This window comes from Triturus cristatus, chromosome 3_1, assembly GCF_964204655.1.
Source record: "Triturus cristatus chromosome 3_1, aTriCri1.1, whole genome shotgun sequence".
NCBI classification, from domain to species: domain Eukaryota; kingdom Metazoa; phylum Chordata; class Amphibia; order Caudata; family Salamandridae; genus Triturus; species Triturus cristatus.
Window position 1 is genome coordinate 582,727,762 of NC_140583.1, and position 27,216 is coordinate 582,754,977.

A 27,216-nucleotide genomic window follows, 5' to 3' on the forward strand; every position below is an offset into this window, starting at 1 on the left:
CAGACCACAGTGTCATTGAAACCTGAACTAAATGCTGCTTTAGTACATCAGCAGCCTTGCCATCTTAGAGAGGTTAGACTCATGGGGACAACATGAATTACCCATCAGCCATATTTTTTCCCTTCCAAATGGAAGACAGTCTTACTTGTGTCTAGAGTCAAGAGCAAGTGAATCCGGCCAACAAACTAAAGCTGTGTCAAAACAGCCCGCCACTTACCTGCTTCATTTGGCTTCAGGGACCGTATTATAGATCATCCGCACTGTCCATGTTTGCCCCATGGCACAAATTAAAGCAGGTGTGCCGGGGCAAACATGGAAAGTGCCCCCTAGCAGGAAGAATGCGCTGCCCTCTGGACAGCGCATTCAAGAGACATATGGAGCAGCTGTTTTAAAGCTTCTCAGTGTCTCTCTGTGCAGGCGGCAACTCGCCTGCACTTTTAAAAGGGATTAGTGATCTCCTTGCTGGCGGGTGCTTTAAGCGACTGCATTCGCCTGCAAGGGGATGTCTTGGGGGAGTCCATGGGTCCTCCTTTCATAAAATTAGAGGGCTGCTTTCACAAGGTGTGTTGAAAGTGCGCCACTTTTTTGTGGCACACTTTTAGTTCGCCTTCTAAATGCATGTTTGCCTCTGAGCCCACGTCAGTACTACGACGCGAGTGCGGAGGCAAAGGGATTGCCTCATTATGCTTGGGGCCACGCCCCCATGCAAATGAGGGGACACCCACTAATGATAACACTGGCACTACATGTACACCAGCGCTATCTGTATTATAGAAGGGGCCGCACAAGCATTTGCAGCCCTTTCTGTAATACCAAAGTGCCCCAAAAAGTGGGCGCAAACGCCCGCTGCGCCCCCGGGGCACTTGCGTAATACGGATCCAGATGGTTGGTTGGTGCTCATAGCAGTGTTTCAATTTTGAAATCTGGTGTCCTTTGTGCAAGTGTAAATGTTCATGATTCTGTAATGTCAATGTTTTCAGATACCTGAGGATAATCCAAACATAGTTTGTTTTACAAAGGTACATAGTTCTTGTCTAGTATTTGATGATAACCAGTGTAGAAATATTCGTGAGTGGTGGTTATGCTTTGTTTTATGTTTATTAAGTATTGGGAATAAAACACTTTGGAAGGCTTTTCTGGTATTGTATACTTAAAAAATTATCTTGTCAAGAGAAAAATAATCAAAATCATTGCTCCAGGCATTTTTAATCATTGCATTGTATTGCCAATTGGCTGCATGCGTTATCGCATTCAACCCAAATCTACTGGCTTTGTCAATGCTTGTTTTTCCTTGCACCTGCTACCAATAAAAAGCCATGACATTGTTTATTGCCTTTACAAGAAAGAAAGTTGCTCTCATGTGTGTACACAAAGTAGCATCGAGCATAATTCCCTATTATATCATTAACATGGTACTGTATAGTTAATGATTGTATGACTGTACAACACAGGCAATTACTTTGCATGCCTTTGCCATGCATTTTTTACCGCCCATGTTTTTACCGTGAATATGCATTTACAACGCATGCCAATACCACGCATTGTTTTTAGATTTAAAAACAATGTATTTGTAGGGGGAGCACCCCCCCACCCCACTAACTTACCTTAAATGTGTGGCATTGGCATGTGTTGTAAATGCATATGCGTGCTAAAAATGCGCAGTAAAGGCACAACGAGGTAAAAGCCTCGTTGTAAAGGCTGTTTCCCGTGTATGTACCTAACATTACCACATTTGTTAAAAGAACATGTTTTTTGTGTTTTATTGTTTCCTCGTTGCCTGCTACAGATGACATTTTTTGGATTTAAAATGACATAGTTTTGATAATAGAAGGATAATCTGAATACACATAAGTAACTATCACACTCCCCTGACTGACTTCCCATGTCATATTACATTGCGGTTCATGAACATACTCTGTATCCTTTTATTAGAATTCAGACAATTGACAGAAAATCTATGTAATGTTAATGTAGTGGATGAACATTGATTCAGCCTTATGCAGCTACACTAAAAAAGTGCATTTAAAACATTTCATCCGATGTATATTGATGCACAGTATTTAAATCATAGATACTGTTGTATTTCTGCTGTGTGCTTTAAATGGAAGTGAACACCTTTAGTGAGTGGATGACTAGACTTCTATAGCAAAAATCCATGATTTGAATTCTCTAGAAACCCCTTGCTCTATGTATTGCCTCAGTGAATCGTGCAGTGAGCACTGTCTGTTATACTGCCTTTATCTCATCTGACTGTTGCAGAAACTCAAGCCAATTCCTTCCAGTCCACGTCCATGCAAGTGGTTTCCTACATCACATTTGGCGCAAAAGCATGATAATCTACCTGTGCCCTCTGCCAAAGCCCAAAGGTGCACACCAGCTCATTTATCGTTGTCAGACTGGCAATAGACAACTCCATGTATTCTTTCCCTGCATACAGAATCAACAAAGGGGTCTAGGACTTGCCTGCTCACCATTTAAACAATAATGCTTTTGAGATTTCTGAAAGTAAATATCCCTATAAGATGGTTGACAATCTGGTCTGCCACCAAAATGTAACTCACTCAGAGCACTAAGTGTAAAACCTAGGAGGCATTCTGAACACAGAGTTGCATTGAGAAGTGTAGTAGTCAGCACCTTCTACAACAATCACATCTCTAGCGACATCTCTTCACATTTTAGGGCATCCCAGCAGGCTGAGTGTTAGTATTGAAAATATAGCAACTTCTGATTTGCCTTTGCTGACTTACTCTACTTTTGTCAGGCAGCATGTAAAACTCTTGCCTACAAGTGGTCCAAAAGGCTGCAACTAAATTGCAACTTTAAGAATGCACATGCACTTCACATATCGAATCCTGGGGCCGTATGTGCCCGCTTTATTAGCCCTTTGTGCACAATGGTTTTACAGATGGGACCGCAGATGTCAGTTTGTACTCTTTTTCAAATAAATATAGCGCTGGAGCACATGTTTCAGCAGCGCTATCATTTGCATGGAGGCATGGCCCCATGCAAATGAGGGAATCCGCTTGCCTCTGCGCCAGTTCCATATTTTGGACGTGGGTGCAGAGGCAAACATGCCTTTAGGAGGTTTAGGATATTGAATAGACACACTGGAAGTAGTAGGTCAACTCTCCCTTTGCTTAAAAGGAGCAATAATAATCTGTATATAAGTCCAAGAATAATTGTTCAATCTACCAAAAACAAAACCACTTGTTTATGATCAAACTGATGTTCAATATTCTCTTCTTATTCCATAACACATAATGGACACAGCCACAATGAGAGTGACAAACACAACCAACGCGTTTTGTCCCAAAGACAATGGGACTACTTCAGGGCAATTTGCTATTATCCAAAGGAAAGTATTAGTTCAGAAATTAATTTATCTTCCATTCTAGAGTTATATTAATGAGTATCATATCCATGTTTCCGGTAGTCCTCTGAGACCCTTTTTGGGAACCACATCATAGCGTCATGGTCGCGTTGCTTTTGCCCAAATTGACTATGCCTCCAGATGGACTGTGTACTCATCCCATCAATGCCCGATTTGATGCCAAAAGAGATGTACCTCAATAAAGGTGCAGTCTTTATAGTTTAAGACTGGGGTCTCCAACAATTACTGTAATAAGAGCTACTTATGTTAAATAAAACTCGAGAGCTACTAATATTATAAGGTTTGTAATATTGTCCACATCCGTCAAGATTACATTAGTGGCCGCAATATGCAAGGTTACTACTAGCAATCACCTCAGTGTATCAGGCCTTGTTGCCAGCAGTAATGTAAAAAAGACTTTGTCAACATGGAATGCCTCTACAGGGGTAATACATAACACCCATAGCTGCAACGCCTCTGGTACCAAGGTAACATATCTTCCCAATAGCACATGATTTATCACTCACATATCAGCTTTAAATATATTTTGGAAATTCAGCCATTTAAATATGCAATCTTCTAAATATCTTCTTATACGTTCTGAAAATAAACACATTTTCGTCTTGAATACACACACTCATTCTTGGTATACGCATATTTATTAAACTTCTAATTTAGTAGACAGATCTGCACACAGAACAGCTACTTCCAGGTAAGTGGAGAGCTACCAGTATCTCACGAGCTACTCGTTGGAAAAGCCTGGTTTAAGGACTTCAGTGAAACACACTGTTGGCAGATGTACATACCAATACATCAATATGCCTTTTAGAAACTTTTTTTAACTGAGCTGATACGTTCAATCTTTCAGTCATGAGATGGTTCATATTATAGAGCTATGTTGTGCAAGTGCCTATGTTAATTTATGCATTCCTGACTGATATTATGGTAACATAACTTCACTCCCAGCTTTTCAAAAGTCAAAGATTTGTTGGCTCAATGAAACCTGTAACTAGGTGTAACACTTATTTAACAAGTTTTAAAAGCAAAACAAAAACAACATGAACTGTCTGCCAGTTGTTTGTGATTGGCACATGATTGATCTTTATTCATGATATCAGCCTTGGACTCATAATTTTGTATATGACAATGCACTGTGGAGGGTTCTCTTATTCCTGGTGACCTAAGTCGATTTCTTAAAACTTATGGTAGAATTTGTTATGTGTAATGTACAAAGAACTGGCTACCCAGTTGAAGAATTTTTAATAGCTGAAGATGTGGTATTTTATAATTTGTTGTCACCTATTTGTTATTTTGAAGCATGTAATAAAATATATTTTAATAGAGATACTTAAGCTCTCTTTTTTTCTATCTATGCTAGGTGTATGACCGTGACTTTACCACTGATGACTTCATGGGCTCTGCCTTTCTAGCTCTACGCGACCTGGAACTCAATAAGTAAGGTTTTGTACTGTTATTCGTCTTTCTTTCCTGTTAATTCTGTTGGGTGTTAATACATTACGTTATTCATCTGTTTCTTTATATGTACTTAGTAACACTGCCTAATCTAGATGACAACATGATTTGGTATGCCGAGATTGTGTTAAAAGGAAAATATGATTGAAAACTCAATTGTGATGCTTAGGAGTGGGGGTGGGAGCCAGCGGTGCAATGGTATTGAAGCTGAACTATCTGCATTGTTAACTGTAGGATCACTCCTGTGATTACTGCTCTGGTCATTCTTCTGTTGTTCACTCATGCTGCTCATATTATGGTTTATGCTTAATTGGTTAAATAAACTTTCCAAAAAACATATGATGCCGAGGATAATCTCTGACAATTTAAATATGATCCCCTAAAGTGTTCTATCAAGCAAATATTGTGAAGATCTGTATGCAGTTAAGAGCAAAGGCCCCAGTGTGCCTAGGGTTTTGAAAGATATTTTGCTAGTGTGTGGTATCTTATTCACCTAAAAAAATGATGGTGTAGAGTAATTCCTTTTTATTTTTTAATTAAAGTGTGTCCTTACACGCACAGCCGATCTACATCTCATATGAGCTAAGTTCTGAGTATTTGAAACATATTAAAGTGTATGTTGATTTACTATTTTGAATAGCATTCTATGTGCTTGTATGTTTATATATCAGAAAAAGAGGGACTAGAGGTACTTGTAGGTCCAGCATACATGCCCCAGGGAAATCAGGATATCAACTATAGTATGCAGTTTCTTAAGAGAGAATAGAGGCAGAGGCCTGGTCGGAATATCACAGTATCCCTAGGGTGGAGATAGGGTGTCTCCCACTTATGGAATTGGGGCCCTCACACACCTGGCTGGATGTCATGATTCATCATAGAGCATGCTCCTCATCAGGCTGGCGCTGCAATGCCTGACGGGCACACTATTAGGGGCTCTTTATCAGAAGTCTTTTAGTCCCAAGCCATAAGGTGTGGTGTGGGTGTTGGGCCTTGTAGTGTAGATGTGAGTAGGAAATGTGAGGAAAATGTGCAGGGGCGCTAAAATGAGGCACAGTGATACTCCAGTTAAAATGTAATCAGTGAGTCCACTGGTCCCAATTAAAAATTGAAAGGTGTGTCACCACTGAGATATTGGACAGTGGTGGCTACGAAATGAAGGTCGACATGTTTCTTGCCTAATGTGTCAAGGAGATCACATGGCAATTCTTGAGGACCAAATGCTTACTATCTACACAGTGTTTGGTTCCAATGTTAGTATCACGTATAAACCAAACACATAAGTAAGCTAACATTGAGGTACCTTATTAGCACACCGACCCATCTCGGGTGGCTCACCAGCTCCTTCGAATGACTGGCGGAGGATGCGTTAATATTTTTAACGTCGGTTCAGCAGCAGCTGGGTTGCCGGATGACCTACACCTCGCTCCGCCTGCTCTACCCTCATAGGGTGCCCGTCAGGCATTGTGTGAGGGTCCCAATTCCCAAAGTGGGAGACACCCTGCCCCCCCCCGCCCAGGGATACTCTGATATTCTGACCAGGCCTCTGCCTCTATTCTCTCTTAAGGAACTGCATACTCTAGTTGATATCCTTGTATGATTATAACCTTTACACCAGGTTTTCTAGTCAATACTGAAAGATTTGTTGAATTTCTTATGTGGGTTTGTTCCTCTTAAATATCCCATTTTAATGCTGGAAATGGAAAATGTGAAACTGTGTATTGTATTTATGCTGTGTATCTTTTATTTTGTACTCTACATTTTGCACATACATTTAACCTAACATACCTGTTACTCTCTGTTTCATTTAGCCCATTTGTCTTTTGCTCCACATCTAGAGTTTAGAAGCCAGAAATCTAGGCTGTCATCGGACTTTGAGGATTTGATTTCATACTGTTCAGTTCAGGATAACTTAGTTATTCTTGTTTGCCCTAAAATGTAAATATAAGATGGTACAAAATGAGAAGAAGTCCCATAGAATTAGCTATCCATTATGAATTCAGACTGTAGCAACTTTGAATATTACTTTGTGTCCATTATGCATGCAGTCGGCTAAAACATTTCAAATTATCAGTGTTGTCTTTCAGAGTGTGGGCAGACAAAAACATTCCTTGATAAACTCTGGTTGGGTCTCAATTTTGAGATAGAATAACTATAGACAGTGCTTGAATTCCTCTGCATTTGACAGCTAGGGCAATGCTTTTATAATGAGGATTCTCCAGAATACTACAGAGTCTGACGTTACAGAGCTAGCTATGAAGCAGTGGAGTGTTATGTTCTTTAAAATACAATGAAAATGAATTGTTGATTTTACAAAAACCATAAATTATAATAGGTGTCATATTTATAATAACACATCCCTATTATACAGACCGTACGTTTGAGATGTCCATGTCGCAACACAGACATTCTCTTTATCCTTCTTCACGTGCTAAAATCACACAATAGGAAGTTTCCAAATGCCGCCTTATTGTCAATCAACTTCACCACATATTTAATCCTTTCTGTATTACCCTCAGGGTCTTTTACATCTAGTATCTCTTAACTCTGTCATCTTTTAGGCCTGTCATCTCTTAAAAGTGTCTCTTAACCTTGTCTACTAACCTTGTAATTTCTTAACCCCAATTTTCCATGACCCTGGTGTCTCTTACCCGTGCCATCTTATACTGCGACTAAATCTGACCCCTATAGTTTCTTACCACACTATTTTCTTATCCCTTTGTCTATTGCCCACATTGTGACTTACTTATGTTGTGCAACTCTAAATCCTGCTATCTCCAACTCATGTAGCTTTTTCCTCTTGCATCTCTTAAATGTGATTTCCATTACCCCTTCCACTCATAAATATGATATTCCTTATGCATAATATCCATGAATTTTCATATTGCTTACCTCTCCTATTGACCATCTTTTGGAGCCTCCATATGACTAGCACCTCCTGTCTCCCATCCTGTGTATAGTTAGCCTTTTGCATCATCCACTCCTCAATTTGTTGACTCCTCATCTGCCCCATTTAGGTGCCTTTCTCTTATGTGAGCCTTTTTACTGTGCCATCTTTTCTCCTGAATCATCCATTCCCCTCTGTCAGCCAGACTCTTCCATCAGCTGATCTCCTCCAATGGCCTTTCTTTTCTGTATGCCTTTGTCTTATATTTGGCTTTCTTGCCTTTGGATTCCCAGGTGTAGCAGTCTCACTCTCGTTTTGGCCTTACCCCTCGATTGGTCTCTCCTCTGTATTGACAACCTACTGTATTATGTACGCCTCCATGAAAACACTCCATGTCATTTGTGCATTCATCATCATCTGCTTATGCTCTCCATGACAGGGATATTTGCTCTTTTCATTGTGTTTTTTGTAACTGACATGTCTGTTTTAATTTATTTAGCATAGAAAATATTGTTCATTGTGTTAAATAGATTTGTGTTTTTGATACATTTTTATTTGACCACAGCAGTTTTTATTGAAAGGATCACAGTGTGGAATGGAGCTGAAATTAGATACCTATATAGTTAACTAATCGTGAGCTTTTTTGTTTATCCTGCGAGTCCCAATGTATGCAGAGTCCTAAACTTTTACTCAGTTTAGCCAATCGGATTGTACGTTCAGGATACTAATGCATTTTCGGTGGGTAAAGGAAATTGACTGTGCATGCCTTCAAAAGGAAAACTTAAGGTTTACATACAGTAACGGAGATGAGCTAAAATAGACTCAAACTCATGTAACTAAATTGGAAATCAAATCAAATGGAACTTCTAAAGCTCATGGCTACTCTTAAGAGTGTTCTAGCACTACAGCTTCATCAACCATTGATCTCACAAGAGAGGAGCAAAAGCTTAAAAGGACCAGTTACCTGGCCACGTTTTCAAGCCATGTTAAATGCACCTGCATCCTTAATGGCACAAAGATACTGGGGAAGACAATTCAAGCCCGCAGCCGCCAACGCGGAAAAGGAGGTGCCTCCTGTTCTCTTCCTCTTAGTCTTAGGCACCACTGCCAACAATGCATCATTAGAGCATAAAGTTCTTGATGGGTAATATTGAGGATGTTTCTTAGTTAGATATTTGGGGCCTAGGCCATAGAAAGCTCTGTGAGCTAGCACAAGTCCCTTGAATTTCACTCTCGCCGGAATACGTAGCCAGTGCAACTCCTTGGTGGACCCTAACAGATATCTTTCTCGGGATGTTACGTAGGAGCCGGGCTGCAGCGTTCTGCACCAACTGGAATCTCTTAAGTTGGTACAGAGGGAGTCCCCAGTATAATGCATTGGCATAGTCCAGCCAAGATGTTATGAGGGCATGGGCAGCCCTTTTCTGGCAAGGAGCAGGGAGTAGAAACAAGACCTTCCTCAGACACCAGAGGAGGCTGAAACAGGTCCCAACTACACTCTCCACTTTTGGTTTAAAGGATAGGTTGTTATCGAATTACATTCCAAGACTCTGAACCACTGTGGCGAGGTCATAGGAGATGGAGCAGAACTAAGCCAAACTTCGCCATTCCACTGGGGTGAGACCCAAAGAACAGCACCTCTGTCATACTCGTGTTGCACTGGAGATTACTCCAGCACATCCACTGGAACACCGCTGACAGACATGCTTCAAATCTATTTTGGGTGCTAGAGATGTGCCCCTCCCAAGTTAGAAGGATCTGTGTGTCGTCAGCGTAAGAAATGGCCTGCACTTCAGAGGATTCCACCAGGGTAGCCAAGGGGAACATGTAGGCATTAAACAATGTCAGACTCAAGACAGAGCTCTTGGGAACCCCAAACTTGAGGGGTTTGAAGTCAGACACAAATGGCAGCATCCACACAGACTGACATATATTCTATAGAAATGACTCCAGCCAGGCCTGCGCAGTCCCACCTATCCCGATGTTGTGCAAGCATTGCATAAGGATAGGCTGGGTGGCCGTATCCAATGCCGCTGAGAGGTCCAGTAACAATTGGCAACTTTCTTCCTGTAGTCCACAGCCAGTTTATTAACATCAGAGGCCTCTACCAGAGTGGTTCAGTGCTATGTCTCAGGCCACAACCCGATTGCAAAGGATGCAGCAACTGGTTGGCATCAAAATAACTTGAAAGTTGGATACTGACCAGTTATTCAAGGATCTTTGACAATGCTGACAACAAAGAGATCGGCCTATAGTTGTCCAGGAAGTCCTGCCAGTTGAAGGGTTTTTTAAGCAGTGGAATTAGCTCTGCTTTCTTTCAGCAACTGGAAAACCGTGGCCTGACACAGCGAGTTGTTTAGCTGAGCATTCGGGGAGGGATTAATGGCTTCAGCATTAGTGACCAAAATCCTCGGGGGACAAGTGTCATCGGAGGAGCTGGACTTGCAAGCTCTAGAACTTTCTCAGAGTCCTACACAAGATGGTTGAGAACTCCATCAAACAGCAAGAGTGTAAGGAAGGAGCTATCAAGGACCAATTTAGCTCACAATTATTAATAGTTGTAGGTACATTTTGGCCTTTCAACCCATAAGAGTCAGACCTATTGCTGATTCCTTCTGACATTCAAGTCTCTACAATGCTCAGAATCTTGTTCTCAAAATAGTCTGAAAGTTGAGAGCATATATTCAGAGAGGTTTCCAAGGACTTAGAAAGAGCAGAAGGACTGATAAACTTCTGAGTGATTCCAAAAACCTCTTTGGGTTTGTTGTGGGACATGACAATTTCATTGCCAAAATACTTGGCTTGAGCTTTCTATTCCCCGATGGTATATATACATCTCCTTTTTTATAACACTTTTTGTCCTCTAGCAAATACATCGTACCCAAGGATCTTTTGAGCTGTATACATTGCTTCTTCATTGATCTAAGCTCCTTATCAAACGAAGAGGAGGTTGGTGTCTCCACCAGACGCTGATTTAATGATAGTCACCTAGGCTGCCATGTTACATAGCCAGTCATTGGCTGCCAGTGCATCTGCTTCAATATTTTCAGATAAAGCTGGAAAGCTATTATTAAAGAATATATGTTATTTCCTCTGTCTTCGCCTTGTCCGATTTATGATTTGGCACTGAGTGTCCAGGAAAAATTAACGGTAGAATGATCTAACCAGGTATTCTGCTCACAGAACTTCTTTAACCGTGATATAATATTAGAAAAAATTAGCTCAAGCAGGTTCCCACAGATTGAGTTGTTTTGTACACAAATTGCTTCAAAGTACAGGTGACCATAATGTACAGGAGAAGGATGGCATGGCTATCCCCTGTTCTGTCCAAATGAATATTCAGGTCTCCCGGTACAGAGAAGCTAGAGTAATTTAGCATATAGTTTAACAGACAGTCATCTAATGAGGCCCGAAAATCAATAGGCTTACCAGGAGGACGGAAAATTAACATTCCAGAAAAGGATTTATTTGCTGAAAGGGATAGGCAGAAACCAAGGATTCAGCCCCATGGAGTTCAGGTATCTCAGAAGAAGTAAACTTCATGGAGCATTTTGAAATTGTAACCACTCCCCCACCTCTCTTACCCTTTCTATCATTGTGAACAATCGAGAAACTCATAGGAACTGCAAACGTAATTTTCGGCGCAGAGCTATCGCTCATTCATGTTTGTGCAAGGAAGAGGATATCCAAGTAATCCTCCCTGAGAAGCTTAAAGATATGCAATGCATTTTTGCGGAGGGATCAAACACTTTATTAGTTCTAAATGGATCCTTAAAGTATTGGCATGATGGTTGCTTACCTTCAGGTAGATGTTAGCCCAGGAAGTGGTAGCAGACGACAAGTGGGAGTGTGGTCTAGTGTGGACAGGATTGCCTTAGGTGTGCCTACATCACGCCAGTGGCGCATCGTGCAACGGCCCATCTTAAGTCCCTGCAGGACATCCCCTCATGGCAACTAGGAAGCTTACTAAAAAGATAGTGGCCCAAAATGGCCCCAAATCGAAGTGTAGTGGCATGAACACACTGAACACGGCGTTCCTTACGTGTCGAGCGGAGAGCAAGGCTCAAGTTTTGCAGATATGTTTTAAAGACAGTAGAATATCACACACTGATATAAAATGTGCCGCTTCCTGCCCCCAAAGCAGAGGACCGGGTAAACAAACCTGGAGGCGTGTCCGTGACTGGCCCTTCTTATGTCACTACAGGACATCTCCCCTCGGCAACTAGACTGCTCACTAAAAAAGTTGGCATCCCAAATGGGAGGTGTAGTGGTACGAACGCAGTGAACACGGTGATCCCTAAGTGCCGAACGAAAAGCACGGCTCAGTTTTGCAGGTAAGTTTTTAAGTGTTAAACTGTTAGGTTTGTCCCAGGTTAATTTACATGTAATTACGTCTCTCAGCCCTTGTTAACAAAAAAAAACTATGATCATAGTTTGTTCTCAATTTCTAAATATGTTTTTTGTCAACAGGACTACAGAGAAAATATTTAAACTGGAAGATCCAAACAGTTTAGAAGACGATATGGGAGTGATTGTAATTGACTTCACTTTGTCCATCAGACAAAGGGACCAGAAGAGCCATGTATGTGATTTCATGTTTGTGTAACTGTGCATGTGTGCAACACTGTGCTGCTCCAGCTCCTCGTGGCATGTGTGAACAGTGCACATTCAGTGGTGCAAAACATCGTATGCACTATATCCAAATTCAATTTCGTGTCTCAGAATCGAGGCTATAGTTCAGAAGAAGACTAGGCAAAGAATTGCACCCTCTAGATATTTCTCTGTAATTTTTGTCTTAGTGACTCACACTGTTGACAACGCTGGGAATTTCTTAAAGGGAGCTTTCTGCAGGTTTTAATTTTGACTGTAACTTAAACAATAACACCCCGTTGTGATAGTTGTGTGATCCAAGTCTCATCTTGCTTATCTCTAGAGGATAGTAACCTCATAACTCGCCAAAACTGGCTTAATTGTCCTTCTTTCCTCACAATGCCAGAGCCTGTGTTCTGTCTCACTGGAATGCCTGTCTGCTTTCTGTTGGAAACCGTGACATTCCTTGGCTGGTTTATTGTTTGCTTTAACCCAATAATGTTGTTTTATTAACTTGCTTGTTTGTTAACACGTGGTTTGCTACTATTTTACATTAATACATGTTCTTTTTCCATCACTGTTCTCCATCCTTGCCTTCATATGTTACCATTTTGGCACCTAATGAATAGAGATGGTCATCCCGGAGGCGGTTAGGTAACTTGAAGGTAACTAACCTCTTCTTTTATTGTTTTCCCCTTATGCCCTAACCCTGAACACATTTAACTATTAACATTGACTATTGAAATCCCGTTGCAGCATACTTCTGCATGGACAGTGTTTGACTCATTATATTGTTTTGTGTATGTATTAGATGTATGTACTCTCTGGGTATGTCCTTCTCTTCAGTTGTATGAGTTTATCTCCCAATTTGGAAAATTCTTGGTAACTAGATCTGCTTATATCAAATAAAGGAAAGATTTCTTTTTTAGGTTAGTGAGTTTTGTGTCATTACGTTGACATTGCAGAATATTCATAAAGGGTGCTTTTGACAAAAGAGACGCTTCCCTAAATTGCCTTAGACTATAAGCGTGCACCACCACTTTGTGATGTAACTTCAGTCAATTTTGCTTTTAAGAATCTTCCCTTCCACCACGAAAAAAATGTGAGCCAACACAATCCTTAGCAAATTCCAAAACCCAAGCCTTCAGATCTTTTTAACTTGATTTGCGTCTTTTTCAAAGAATCCTCATCAATGTACTATGGCGCATCTCCAGTTTTTGATTTTACACTGCAACATCCAGAGCATCTCCGAGCTGTGCCAGTGTTATCTCAAATGTTAAGTCTGCTTACTTGGTAACAGTGACTGCAGAACGCCTAGAATCATAATCCAGTAGGGTTACCACATGACAGAGGGATTTGTTTCATGCATTGAGTGATAGTATAGTTAAGTGATTAAGTTGATGTCATAGACCAGGCCTTTCTGTTTTTTCCTGACTGGAAAGATGTTGCTTACTTGAACTTTAATTGGGTCATATCAGTCACCTAATGCATTGTTAGTAGCATCACATTCCTATGTTCAGTCTTTGTTTTAAAACCTAATCGTACATGCTGGACTTGACTGAAATAGAAGTTGTCATAAGTTTATCATGATGTCCATTCATGGCGTGCAGGACCCATTGCTCGCATGCAGTTTTGCACCACTGCTACCTGAAGCTGGCTATTCTCTCCTCATCCTTTGACAGGAAAACAATAATGCGGCTACAAGAAAAAGCTGGTTGTGATTCTGCTGCACTGCAACAGGCTCTACCAACTCCAGCTCTGACTGCACAACTGAGCCCCATCAAAGAAATGGGCCCATGAAATGGCCGTCTTGATGGAGGCTGCTACCTGGTCTAGGATGGTGAAAACACCCACATGCTTAGCTGTCAGGTAATAAGTTACCAAATAGGTGTCTACATGCTGTCCTATGCTACACTCCTACTTGTCACCGCAAGGGCAGGGTTGGCAACTTTATTCCTTCTCGGAATGTCCCAGAGGATGGGTATGTTGATGGTTGGACTGAAGGGCATCTTTAGATTGACTGAAGGCAGAGTACTGTGCTGACGCTGGTAAGACGGGTAGGTAATGGAAGACAAACGTAAAATCGAGTGATTTGAGCACCTAGGAAGTAGGATGGGTCAGGCCCAGTAGTTTGTCCTTGCATCTCTCTAAGGAGAGATCAATATGTTTGTGTGGGCCCAGCTGAAAATCATGCTGAAGCTATCTGGACCAAGACCAGCTGCTGTGGTAGAACAAACATTGCTGTTGATGCACATTCAGTCCAAAATATCAGTCTTGTGGTCTTCAGTCGCTTCCATATACACGCTGTATGTATGCAACTGAACCTTCATACACTCCAGGGTTGGTACTTTGTAGGCGACAGCACTTTACCATCTTTTAGTGAGGAATGAAAAAGGACGCCCGTCTCCTCTGCGTCTCCTTCACACATCTCCTCTGATTGTTAATTTTACAGATTTACAATTGCATTTCTAGCACTTTCGACCTTGATTAGTCACAAAACGCTTTCGATGGGCACGTAGCAAGCTATTGCATGCTTTTTGGGATATTAAAGAGAGTGGAAAGGATGCAGGCTTTAGTTCTATGCACCAGTCAGGTACAAACCCCCAGAGCATATTAAAGTATATGTACTTCGCAAATAATTAATACATTTTGAATACGTTCTATATAATAATAAAGCACATATGATGCCTTTATCAAGATATCACTTCTGACCATACCTGCAGCCTTCTGTGAAAGTTGTACACAAATATTTACATTTCTTTGTTTTCATGCATGTGCCTTTAAAACGCAAACAAAGAGTCATTCCTTTGCATTAGCATGAGTGTAATAATTACGCCATCTCTTGTATGTACTCAATCCCTTTACACACAGGGGGCAGGTGCTATTTCACCAATAGATGCTATAATACAATAGTCACGTTGGCTCCACCTCATTTCGAGGATAACATTCAAGAATACGTTCTTAAGAACGTAATCACGTTCTATATTGAATAGTTTTGTCAAAGAAAGCATAATGAATAGAGTTGTTTATAAAAATATCAGAAAATCCATTAAGGACCAAAGATATAAAAACACTGACACAGCCCACACTGTCATATCCACGTATCCAGGTGCAGTGGCGGTTGAACTCAGAGACAGGTCTTTGGCCAACCCTTGCACCTCTCTACATGCACTCGGGTACTTTCTCTGTAAAGAGAGGTTTGGTATCCTACAACTTCAAGAAAATATGTTAAGATCTCAGCAGCTGGACCAGTGGTAGAGTCCATCACTTCTTTTATTTTCAGCCCCATTCTTCCCCCCTTCTTCTGTAAAGGTGAAAGTGTTAGGACTAGGCTCATACCCTCTTTGTTTTCTGCCATGCTCGTGGAGGACGTGGTTTGGGAACACAGGTCGCACAGGTATTCCTGTCCATGAGGACTTCACATTTGTCTTCTCCCGGGTTTTAACTTCCTCACCAAGAGTTATCTCACTCTTTATGCTTTTTAGCTACTTTGTGTTCCTTTTATCAGTTTCTCTGATAAGGCATCTGTTGTTAATGTCCATCAATGAACTAAGCAGTCGTGCTCTTTCCAGTGGATGTTTTGGGATTTTTTTCTGTGGTGGAAAGCAGCAATCTTCGTTCAAGATGCGTAGTATGTCCCTCCATACCTTTAGTTCCGGGGACCTTCCCTTCACTGTCCAGCACCACTCTTTCTGGGAGCAGGCATGGTGAAGGCATTATTTTCGGTTACTTCTCAATAAGAAGGAAATGTATTACTTTTTTCTCTGTGTGGGGGCGAACGGTATGTAGTCTATCTTCTTCTTGGTTGACAAGGTCTCAGGAGAGGTTCGGACTAGAGCTAGATGCAGATGAATGTCACTTCATGTCATGACTTTCACAATTGACAGGTTACAGTGCATCTGTCCATGATACCCATAGGTTATGTCATAGTGGCCGGTGATTCCTAGTACGCATACCTATTTACTTGTCATAGACTCCAACAGTGGGTGCTTTATTCAGACTTGTTGGGCTCCACTTCTGGTTTAGTTGTCTTCCTTTTGGTCTCAAACATTCCCTCTGGGATGTTAACCAAGGTCAAGGCAAACCTTGATCAGCTGCCTTTGCCTGCGGTGTCATGTCTACTCCTGTCTTTCCGATGCAGAGTTCAAGGATTACTTTTTTTTTTTTTACAAATGAGGAGTAGCAGTTTGTAATTCTGCTTCTTCAGCATTGGTTCCTGTTACATCGCAGGCAGAGTACACTACTCACCCGATAGTATGTGTACGTCATGCATGGTTTCTCCATACCGCTGGAGTATAAAATTAAGAGGCGGAGCCACGGCAGTCCCCGCAGGAGTGTGAATCAACTCTGTATCTGTGTCATCATTGATACTCTGCCCCCCCCCCCTGGACTGCTCTTAGATGCGCTGCCAATTAGCACGTGTTGCCCCTGGCCTGCAGTATCACAGGGGATGCAACAATTGCCAATGAGGGTGGTATTTTTTCTGAGATTGTATCAGAACAGACCTCACCTTGAGGTTTCCACTGCCGGGGGTTCTTGCTCCTGCAAAACGGGACCTGGGCAGCTGCTTGTGGCTTTTCTATGGTTGGTAGGGGTAGTTCTGTGGGTGTGTATTCCTTATCTGTCGGTTATGATTGTGCCAGGTTCCTTCGATGCCTGGTGTGACTGATATGACTTTTTGGTGTGTTTACCAGACCCATCCGAAACTTCCTGAAGTGTGACACATTTATTGTGACGGTCTGCTTTCCCCACGCAGCCGATATCTTAGTCCCTTTTCTACCTCTAACCTGCCAAGGTGCTCGTTCAAAAGACAAATGGAATTTGCTTCCATGATGTCGATCTCAAACGAACACCCGGTCTCCCACTTGGATGTTTGTAGCGGCGCCCCGTCTGCACTGAACTCCTGGCCATTGAAGGGAGGGCGGGGGGCATTGTCTGTGCTCAAATCTTTTATGAGTCCATGGGTGGCTATGACTTTCTAACACTTGGGAATTGTCTCTTCTACTGATGTAGATTGCACGATTTCTACCTCTGGGTATTTGTAGAAATCGTTGATGATGATGAACAGATAATGGCCATTGCGGAGGCTGCCGAAATCTGCACTGGCTCAGTACCACAGGATCTCTGGGATTGGCCCCATGGTTGTAGGAGGCAGAGGGTTTGTGTGACCAGAGGCTTGTTCCAAGTCAAACAGCTTGATGGGACATACAGGTAGCTCATCCAGGCCCTAGAATCACACCTTGCAGTGCAGTCAGTTCTTGATTCGGACTATACATTGCATGGTCCATAATCAGCTATGTCAAGTGGGAGGGTATCCCCAACCGGGATCCTCTCAGGAGGCAACCTTCCTCAGTGACAGTGAGCTCATCCTTCACACTGTGTAGGGACTGCAGGATGTGGTGGGGTTTGGTCGGTTTTTGTGCCAGTGTGGCCAATATCTTGATCCACTTGGGGGATGGTGTTGCAGCAGTGTCGGACTGGATGCAATCATTGGTACTAGTAGCCTCTGTGGGCTGGTGGCTCAGTGGACTAATGCGTCCACTGCAGGGGCCTGTGTTCGACCTCATGGTCACAGGTTCAAATCAGACTTTCATCCATCGGAGGTCGATAAAATGTGTACCATTGAATTGGGTAACAAGAAACATCTGTTATTCAGCGCCAAGATACCTACGGGTGAATGTGCGCTTTACAAATACACGTTATGTTTTGTTATGTGTTGGTGGGGGGGTGCTGCTTGTATGTCTCTGACTTTTGAAGGGTCAGGAATGATACCTTTTACAGCCCACTTTCCTGGAAGCGCTTGAATACTGCCTTCAGCCTGCGGAGGTGTCCCTCATATGATGGGGGCATGCATCAGGATGTCATCGCTGACATTCAAAACCCTTTGGAGGCCGGCAACCAACCCTTGGACAATGTCTTGGAAGACTTCGGCTGCGCTGAAAATGGCAAAGTTGAGGAGCTTGTAACGTCGCAGACCGAGGTGGGTTGAAAACATTTTGATGTGATGGGATTCCGGAGGTAAGAGGATTTGGTGGTAGCCCGACCTTAGGTCCATCTATGAGCTGGATAGCTCTCCCACAATGTTGTCTACTGTTGGAGTTAAATGTCTCTCACGTTTGATTGCGGTGTTGGGGAGGCGCATGTCAATCAAACAATCAGAGATTTATAAAGAGCCGCATATCACCCGTGAGGGTCTCAATGCGCTGGAGTTGCTAACTGGGTCAACGCATGCGTGGTAAAAGCATGCGTTGCAACGGAATGCGTAGTAACGACATATATTCGTCTGAAATAGATGCAGAAAGTGATGGGATTCTGAGCATCAACTTAAGGAACTTTTCGGGAAAATAGATTTTTGAAATGTGGTGGTGGTTTGCAGGGTCTAATTGGCAAGGTTGTACACACAACAGGTGCTTTGGGATATTTGCAGCAAACAAATAAAAGACAAACTATTCATGAAAGCCTCTAGGTACCTCAGTCACATGTTAATCTATGCCGCAGTCAGATAGGGCTTTAAATAGTTAAAATGTGATGTGAACGTCTTCCACTTATGGGTGAGGGAGCGATGCATGCACATCACAAGACTTTCTCCCCCACAACAAGTGACCTGCCTGCCCCATTGTTCACGCCTCATCTTGCTAAAATGTATTTTTCGGGACAAAACATGTAAGAAAGCTAACTCTCTGAGGAATTACATCACGGTTTATAGCGGAGAGGATGTTGGTTGCTGTGTGGTTAAGATAAGGCGCTCGGAGATCAGTCATGAGTGTATCTGTAACTTGTCCAGGATTCTTCGACTCTATGCTGTCCTGCCCAAGACTCACTGTCACCGCCAGTGGTAAACCCCCTCACTACGTTTTTTCTTATTTCAAAAAATAGTGTCTGAAACCTTAAAAGTGCTTATGTAAATTAACATTTTGCATGGCTGTCAAGTTTCCTAGGTCCGTGCGTGTCTAGTTAGCCAGCCCAGGATCTTTCTTTAAATTCTGCGACTCGCAGTCTTATTTACCTCTGCATTAAAACTAGGACTACAAGTCCCATAATTCAAAGAAAAAAACGGGACTGGACTAACTAGTAACGCGTGGATCTGGGATAATTGAGGTCGTCTGATTACAGGGCTTATACATCCCCTTCCTCCAAATAATGCTGCCTGGACCCCTTCAAAAGCCCACGAAGGCGCACAAAACGAGCACAAATTGGGGGTACGGGATGACTCCCCAACCCTTTAGGCAGATCCGTCAGCAATCTAGTCCACTGCTAGCCCACACTTTTACCCCACCCCACGCTAAACACAGCCACTTCATGAGTGTCTCGACAAACGGCACAGCCATGGAACAAATTACACAGGCAGCATTTGGAATTACAGGGCAAAGAAGCATTTGCAAGCTGGCCCTGGTCCGATGCAGAAACGGAGCTTGTAGCCGCCAGCTCCCGCCTGGTTCTAGCATCCCACTGGCTCTGATCCCTGCTACTGCTGTGCTGCAGTTTCGCTTCGGTGCTGTTTGTTCCCAAGCCCTAGGTTTGCACGGTGTCACTGTATAACGCGAGTCACACTGTGGAGCGAGGCAGAAGTGACGCGCGCTGCCAGCAAGTGAATTTTAACGAATGCTTCCTTCGCAGCTTTACTAAAGCGGCATTTTTTTTTTTATGCATTGCCACTGTACTCCTTAAGCAGGGCTGGGACTTGTCAGCTGTGGGGTACCACAGGGTTTCTGCACTAAAAACATCAACCCATAAGTATACATCCACCCCCCGAGGAGTGCGTGCATCGCTCTGCAGGACAGTACAAAAGGGGGTGGTGATGGACGGAGCATCAGAACCAATCAGACACTCACACCCAGTCAACAGATCTGGGTTTGATCCATCACCGTTCTTTAGCCCACTCTGCCACCCCAGTTCAGACATGGCCATATGCAAATCAGTCTGACCCTGTGCCTCATGGGAACAGTCCAGCCCGAACTGCCAAGCCGTGCCTTCCCTGGACCGGAAACAAGCTTCCTAGGACCGGTTTCTGGCATTTCAGCCGTCTTCAGCCAGGCTTGCTTGAATCCAGTGGCAAAGTGAGCAAGGGACTCACGTCTGAGCATACCCTGCCAACTTATGGCGAACAAAGCAGTACAAGAGGGGGTGGTGATGGACGGAGCATCAGAACCAATCAGACACTCACACCCAGTCAACAGATCTTGGTTTTATCCATCACCGTTCTTTAGCCCACTCTGCCACCCCAGTTCAGACATGGCCATATGCAAATCAGTCTGACCCTGTGCCTCATGGGAACAGTCCAGCCCGAACTGCCAAGCCATGCCTTCCCTGGACCGGAAACAAGCTTCCTAGGACCGGTTTCTGGCATTTCAGCCGTCTTCAGCCAGGCTTGCTTGAATCCAGTGGCAAAGTGAGCAAGGGACTCACGTCTGAGCATACCCTGCCAACTTATGGCGAACAAAGCAGTACAAAAGGGGGTGGTGATGGACAGAGCATCAGAACCAATCAGACACTCACACCCAGTCAACAGATCTGGGTTTGATCCATCACCGTTCTTTAGCCCACTCTGCCACCCCAGTTCAGACATGGCCATATGCAAATCAGTCTGACCCTGTGCCTCATGGGAACAGTCCAGCCCGAACTGCCAAGCCATGCCTTCCCTGGACCGGAAACAAGCTTCCTAGGACCAGTTTCTGGCATTTCAGCCGTCTTCAGCCAGGCTTGCTTGAATCCAGTGGCAAAGTGAGCAAGGGACTCACGTCTGAGCATACCCTGCCAACTTATGGTGAACAAAGCAGTACAAAAGGGGGTGGTGATGGACGGAGCATCAGAACCAATCAGACACTCACACCCAGTAAACAGATCTGGGTTTGATCCATCACCGTTCTTTAGCCCACTCTGCCACCCCAGTTCAGACATGGCCATATGCAAATCAGTCTGACCCTGTGCCTCATGGGAACAGTCCAGCCCGAACTGCCAAGCCATGCCTTCCCTGGACCGGAAACAAGCTTCCTAGGACCGGTTTCTGGCATTTCAGACGTCTTCAGCCAGGCTTGCTTGAATCCAGTGGCAAAGTGAGCAAGGGACTCACGTCTGAGCATACCCTGCCAACTTATGGCGAACAAAGCAGTACAAAAGGGGGTGGTGATGGACGGAGCATCAGAACCAATCGGACACTCACACCCAGTCAACAGATCTGGGTTTGATCCATCACCGTTCTTTAGCCCACTCTGCCACCCCAGTTCAGACATGGCCATATGCAAATCAGTGTGACCCTGTGCCTCATGGGAACAGTCCTGCCCGAACTGCCAAGCCATGCCTTCCCTGGACCGGAAACAAGCTTCCTAGGATCTCTTGACTTGGTAAGAGTATTCTGCATCATTCAGAAACTCTGTCCATCACCACCCCCTTTTTCCCAAATCGATTTCATCCACACTCAGTGTGGGAGGGTATGCTCAGACGTGAGTCCCTTGCTCATTGCACCATCAGGATTCAGGCAAGCTGGGCCGACGAAGGCTGTGATGCCAGAAACCGGTCCCCGGAAGCTTGTTTCCTTCCCAGTATAAGAATTGGCTTGGTAGTTTGGTTTGCCCTGTTCCCATCATGCACTGGGACAGGTACAGACTAATTTGCATGTAGCCAGGTTCTGAGCTGGGATGGTGCAGTGAGCTAAAAAACGGTGATGGATTAAAACCATGATCTCTTGACTTGGTAAGAGTATTCTGCATCATTCAGAAACTCTGTCCATCACCACCCCCTTTTTCCCAAATCGATTTCATCCACACTCAGTGTGGGAGGGTATGCTCAGACGTGAGTCCCTTGCTCATTGTACCATCAGGATTCAGGCAAGCTGGGCCGACGAAGGCTGTGATGCCAGAAACCGGTCCCCGGAAGCTTGTTTCCTTCCCAGTATAAGAATTGGCTTGGTAGTTTGGTTTGCCCTGTTCCCATCATGCACTGGGACAGGTACAGACTAATTTGCATGTAGCCAGGTTCTGAGCTGGGATGGTGCAGTGAGCTAAAAAACGGTGATGGATTAAAACCATGATCTCTTGACTTGGTAAGAGTATTCTGCATCATTCAGAAACTCTGTCCATCACCACCCCCTTTTTCCCAAATCGATTTCATCCACACTCAGTGTGGGAGGGTATGCTCAGACGTGAGTCCCTTGCTCATTGCACCATCAGGATTCAGGCAAGCCGGGCCGACGAAGGCTGTGATGCCAGAAACCGGTCCCCGGAAGCTTGTTTCCTTCCCAGTATAAGAATTGGCTTGGTAGTTTGGTTTGCCCTGTTCCCATCATGCACTGGGACAGGTACAGACTAATTTGCATGTAGCCAGGTTCTGAGCTGGGATGGTGCAGTGAGCTAAAAAACGGTGATGGATTAAAACCATGATCTCTTGACTTGGTAAGAGTATTCTGCATCATTCAGAAACTCTGTCCATCACCACCCCCTTTTTCCCAAATCGATTTCATCCACACTCAGTGTGGGAGGGTATGCTCAGACGTGAGTCCCTTGCTCATTGCACCATCAGGATTCAGGCAAGCTGGGCCGACCAAGGCTGTGATGCCAGAAACCGGTCCCCGGAAGCTTGTTTCCTTCCCAGTATAAGAATTGGCTTGGTAGTTTGGTTTGCCCTGTTCCCATCATGCACTGGGACAGGTACAGACTAATTTGCATGTTGCCAGGTTCTGAGCTGGGATGGTGCAGTGAGCTAAAAAACGGTGATGGATTAAAACCATGATCTCTTGACTTGGTAAGAGTATTCTGCATCATTCAGAAACTCTGTCCATCACCACCCCCTTTTTCCCAAATCGATTTCATCCACACTCAGTGTGGGAGGGTATGCTCAGACATGAGTCCCTTGCTCATTGCACCATCAGGATTCAGGCAAGCCGGGCCGACGAAGGCTGTGATGCCAGAAACCGGTCCCCGGAAGCTTGTTTCCTTCCCAGTATAAGAATTGGCTTGGTAGTTTGGTTTGCCCTGTTCCCATCATGCACTGGGACAGGTACAGACTAATTTGCATGTAGCCAGGTTCTGAGCTGGGATGGTGCAGTGAGCTAAAAAACGGTGATGAATTAAAACCATGATCTCTTGACTTGGTAAGAGTATTCTGCATTATTCAGAAACTCTGTCCATCACCACCCCCTTTTTCCCAAATCGATTTCATCCACACTCAGTGTGGGAGGGTATGCTCAGACGTGAGTCCCTTGCTCATTGCACCATCAGGATTCAGGCAAGCCGGGCCGACGAAGGCTGTGATGCCAGAAACCGGTCCCCGGAAGCTTGTTTCCTTCCCAGTATAAGAATTGGCTTGGTAGTTTGGTTTGCCCTGTTCCCATCATGCACTGGGACAGGTACAGACTAATTTGCATGTAGCCAGGTTCTGAGCTGGGATGGTGCAGTGAGCTAAAAAACGGTGATGGATTAAAACCATGATCTCTTGACTTGGTAAGAGTATTCTGCATCATTCAGAAACTCTGTCCATCACCACCCCCTTTTTCCCAAATCCATCTCTCTGCAGGAAGCGCCTCAAGACTCAGAAAGCATTTTATAACTTGTGCTGTCTCTGCCTCCCGATGTGAATTGTGAATACGCCACTGTTTTGTCACGCATGCGTACGATGTAAGGCATCGCGCGCATATGAGACAAGAGTGCGAATTGACTCACCAATCACAAGCCAAACAAGCGTTTCTTAATGCAATAGGACGCGTTTTTACGCGAAACCTATTGCATTGGAAATGGGAGGGTGGGGGTCCAGGAAGGCACGAACGGGAGTGCTGGGGGGGCGAAAAGTCATGGACTGCAGGAGGGTGAGGGGGGACATAGAGGCAAAAATGGTTTTGAAGTAAAGGGGGCAATAGCCAGGAAAGGATATAAATGACAACATGGCCGTCAGGAGGAGGAACTAACAACATGAAAATGAATCAAAATGCAGCATTTAAGATTGAAGCCAATGAAAAACATAGACGGAAAGTGGGCAGAGCTTCCCCCCACAATACTGTATACAGCATCTCTCGACGAGACAGTGCATGCTCTGCCCAACCGAGACCTAAAAACAATGATGAAGCATGGTACCTTCATGGGTGTGTTAGGGCAACTTTTGTTTTCCGACGCCTATCTGGCTGGATTCTTCTTTAGGAACAGCAACCCCTGAGTGCTTCACATACTTATTCTAGGGAGCTAAGGTACTAGACCTCTTTTTTATGCTCGTACTTCTGTGGTTTGTGCTCAATCTTTTTTTTGTTTTTTTTTACCATATTTTATTGCAATTTAATCTTTATTGTCACATACAGTACTTTATGATGAATAAGCCTTTAGCCCATCAGAGATGGGTCTGTGAACATTCGCAAAGTCTTACAATCCAACTCCCTCAAAACAGAAAATAGAACCGTTCCCCCTGGTTTGTGCTCAATCTTTATCCACATTTCTCAGATTTCCAAGTTCCACGGCTTCTTGTCGGTTTTTTTGGAGGGGAGTCTGTTTTGAGTGTGTATGTGTGTCTTACTCAAGCGAGGTTTTAGTTTCATGATATGAGGTTTCGTGAACTCTTTTCTTTCACGTAAGTCTTCTCCTCCCCTTTGAGTCCCTTTTTTAATTGTTTCATACAAATGGTAGATATCAGTTATTATTGTATTAGATGTCACTGCCTTTGCTACAATATTGGATTCTTCTCTGCACCTCTACCCGGTTATTCGTGCCAGTTAGGATTGCCAAAGTGGGCATCTAGAATCGTCTTCCTGTTCGTCCTTCTGTTGGACGCAATTATGGATAGTGCAAACTTCAGAAGCCTGTTTACAAATAAGGTTATCTAGCAGTTGTAGCGATTAGAAAGTATGCGTCTGCAATTTGTTTTTCTTTATTTTATCGTTCTGACAGAAGAGAGATATGAAAATACCTCCTAAAAGTTGAGGCCACATGCAATATGACTACTCATAAAACATATGCACTGTAGATCAGTCCTACCACTAGAAATCGGAAAACTACTCTAACCAATTGTGTGTTAAATTATTCAACCGTACCTTTATTAGCGACTTAGATTAAAATATTTCTTCGCATTTGGGAGCATTTTAATACTTAAAAGACATACCATTACGCCACTCGTTCATTCACGCTCTACTCTATGTAACATACAGTGTGGAGCTTTTCGGGCTGAAGTATGTTCTAAAATACTGTCATTGAATGAAACAAGTGGGATGTTTTGGCTGCGTTTTTTTAAAAGTCCATTAGGGGGCAGTAGAACATCACGCTGTGAACACTGCTCTCGATTGTGCTCTTGAAAGGAAGCTAAGGCTCTCTTCGTATAGGGCCATTGAAGACAGGCAGTAAACAATTTCCCAGAATGCTCTGGCAATCCTGACAAACAGCAGTATGTTCTAGTTTATTGATTCAGCTACTGCACTAAAACAGCAGTACATCAATAACCATCTTTAGTTAGGAAACTCTGGTCTGTGGAGCTGTACTGCCAGTTTGGGAAAACAACATTAAGGCTAGAAAGAAAAACAGTGAGTTTGGGGGATATTGGCGGCAAGGGAAAAGATGAGAGCTTCTGTGGAAGAGTAGCCAGGAGGAGGCATTGGTGTGGAATAAAATACTACGCTCTGGACTAAGACAGTCTAAACATACTACAAATAGGTAAAAATGCAGGATAACGGGACTGCATGCAAGGGCAGAAGTTAGTGCTGCCGCTCCAAGTGATGGAACTTGAATGTTGAAAAACAGTGTTGTCTACGATTAATGGAAATAAAGATGCATCAGCAGTCCTTTTGACCTGTTGTTTTGCACCAGGATGCATTGTTCACTCAGGCACTTACTTTGTTGGTGTCGATAATGTCATTTGAGCCACACTGATTTTTCCTTTTCTATTATTGGCTGATTTATCTTCTGACTAAAACGGTGAATCCCACCGAGTCCGTGGTTGTAAATCTCTTAGGAACTGTTTGATGTTCCTTAATGGAATTGCTCTTAACTGTGGAAACGAGGACTATGTTTTACTTTTGTTAGTACTCGATGAACATGGCTCGAATTTCGAAAATATAAATGGTATACTGAAACATAAAAATATATATTCACTTGAAAAAGATTTAGTACACATTCAGATACGGTTTTCAAAAAGTTAAAAAGTGCCTAAAACGCAAAACCTCAAAAAAATGCAATAGTTGAGGAGGTAAATTAACCTCAATATCCATCTCAGCCACGACATTTCCTGGAACTCACGCATTCATTTACAGATGCAATGATGCAATGCCACAGGATGCCGGCTGTGATTCAAGTAATAGAAACAATCTTTACAACTGGAAGATGGATAACACGACAGAAACGGATCGGATGTGCAATGCAAGCAGACAGTGCCCACCCTACAATCGTCCAGTGTGATATAAAGAGCCGCTGAGAAGGGACGATGACACTTCATCAGTATATGAAGAAACATACGCGTCATCATTGATAGGAGAGGGGTTCAGTAAAAACCATGCAAGTGTGCAGTTTTTAGTTACATGTATTTATCACTGCACCAAGTGCACGAGCGTGTATCACTGACAGTGTCAGACACTGAGCACCTCACTCACTCTCTTCTATACTGGCCGCACCTCACTCAGTCTCTTGTATACTGGCCGTGCCTCACTCACTCTCATGTATACAGGCCGCGCATCACTCACTCTCTTGTATACTGGCCGCACCTCACTCTTCACTCACTCTTGTATACTGGCCGCGCCTTACTCACCCTCACTCACACTCACTCTTCTATACTGGCCGCGCCTCACTCACTCTTGTATACTGGTCGCGCCTCGCTCACTCTCTTTTATACTGGTCGCGCCTCACTCACTCTTGTATACTGGCCACGCCTCACTCACTCTCTTGTATACTGGTCACGCCTCACTCACTCTCTTGTATACAGGCCGCGCCTTACTCACCCT

General features: G+C 43.6%; 1 protein-coding gene across 3 annotated transcripts in view; it reads left to right on the top strand.

Moving 5' to 3' along the window:
• MCTP2 (multiple C2 and transmembrane domain containing 2) overlaps positions 1-27,216 on the top strand; it is a 765,697-nt gene that overhangs the window by 412,432 nt on the left and 326,049 nt on the right. For 2 of the 3 annotated variants that reach the window (XM_085644499.1, XM_085644500.1), the window contains exons 6-8: positions 4,749-4,825; positions 12,198-12,309; positions 12,947-12,982. In XM_085644499.1, the coding sequence (XP_085500625.1) occupies positions 4,749-4,825; positions 12,198-12,309; positions 12,947-12,982 (225 nt within the window). The remainder of the gene's footprint in view (positions 1-4,748; positions 4,826-12,197; positions 12,310-12,946; positions 12,983-27,216) is intronic. The other variant, XM_085644501.1, reaches the window with a different exon arrangement.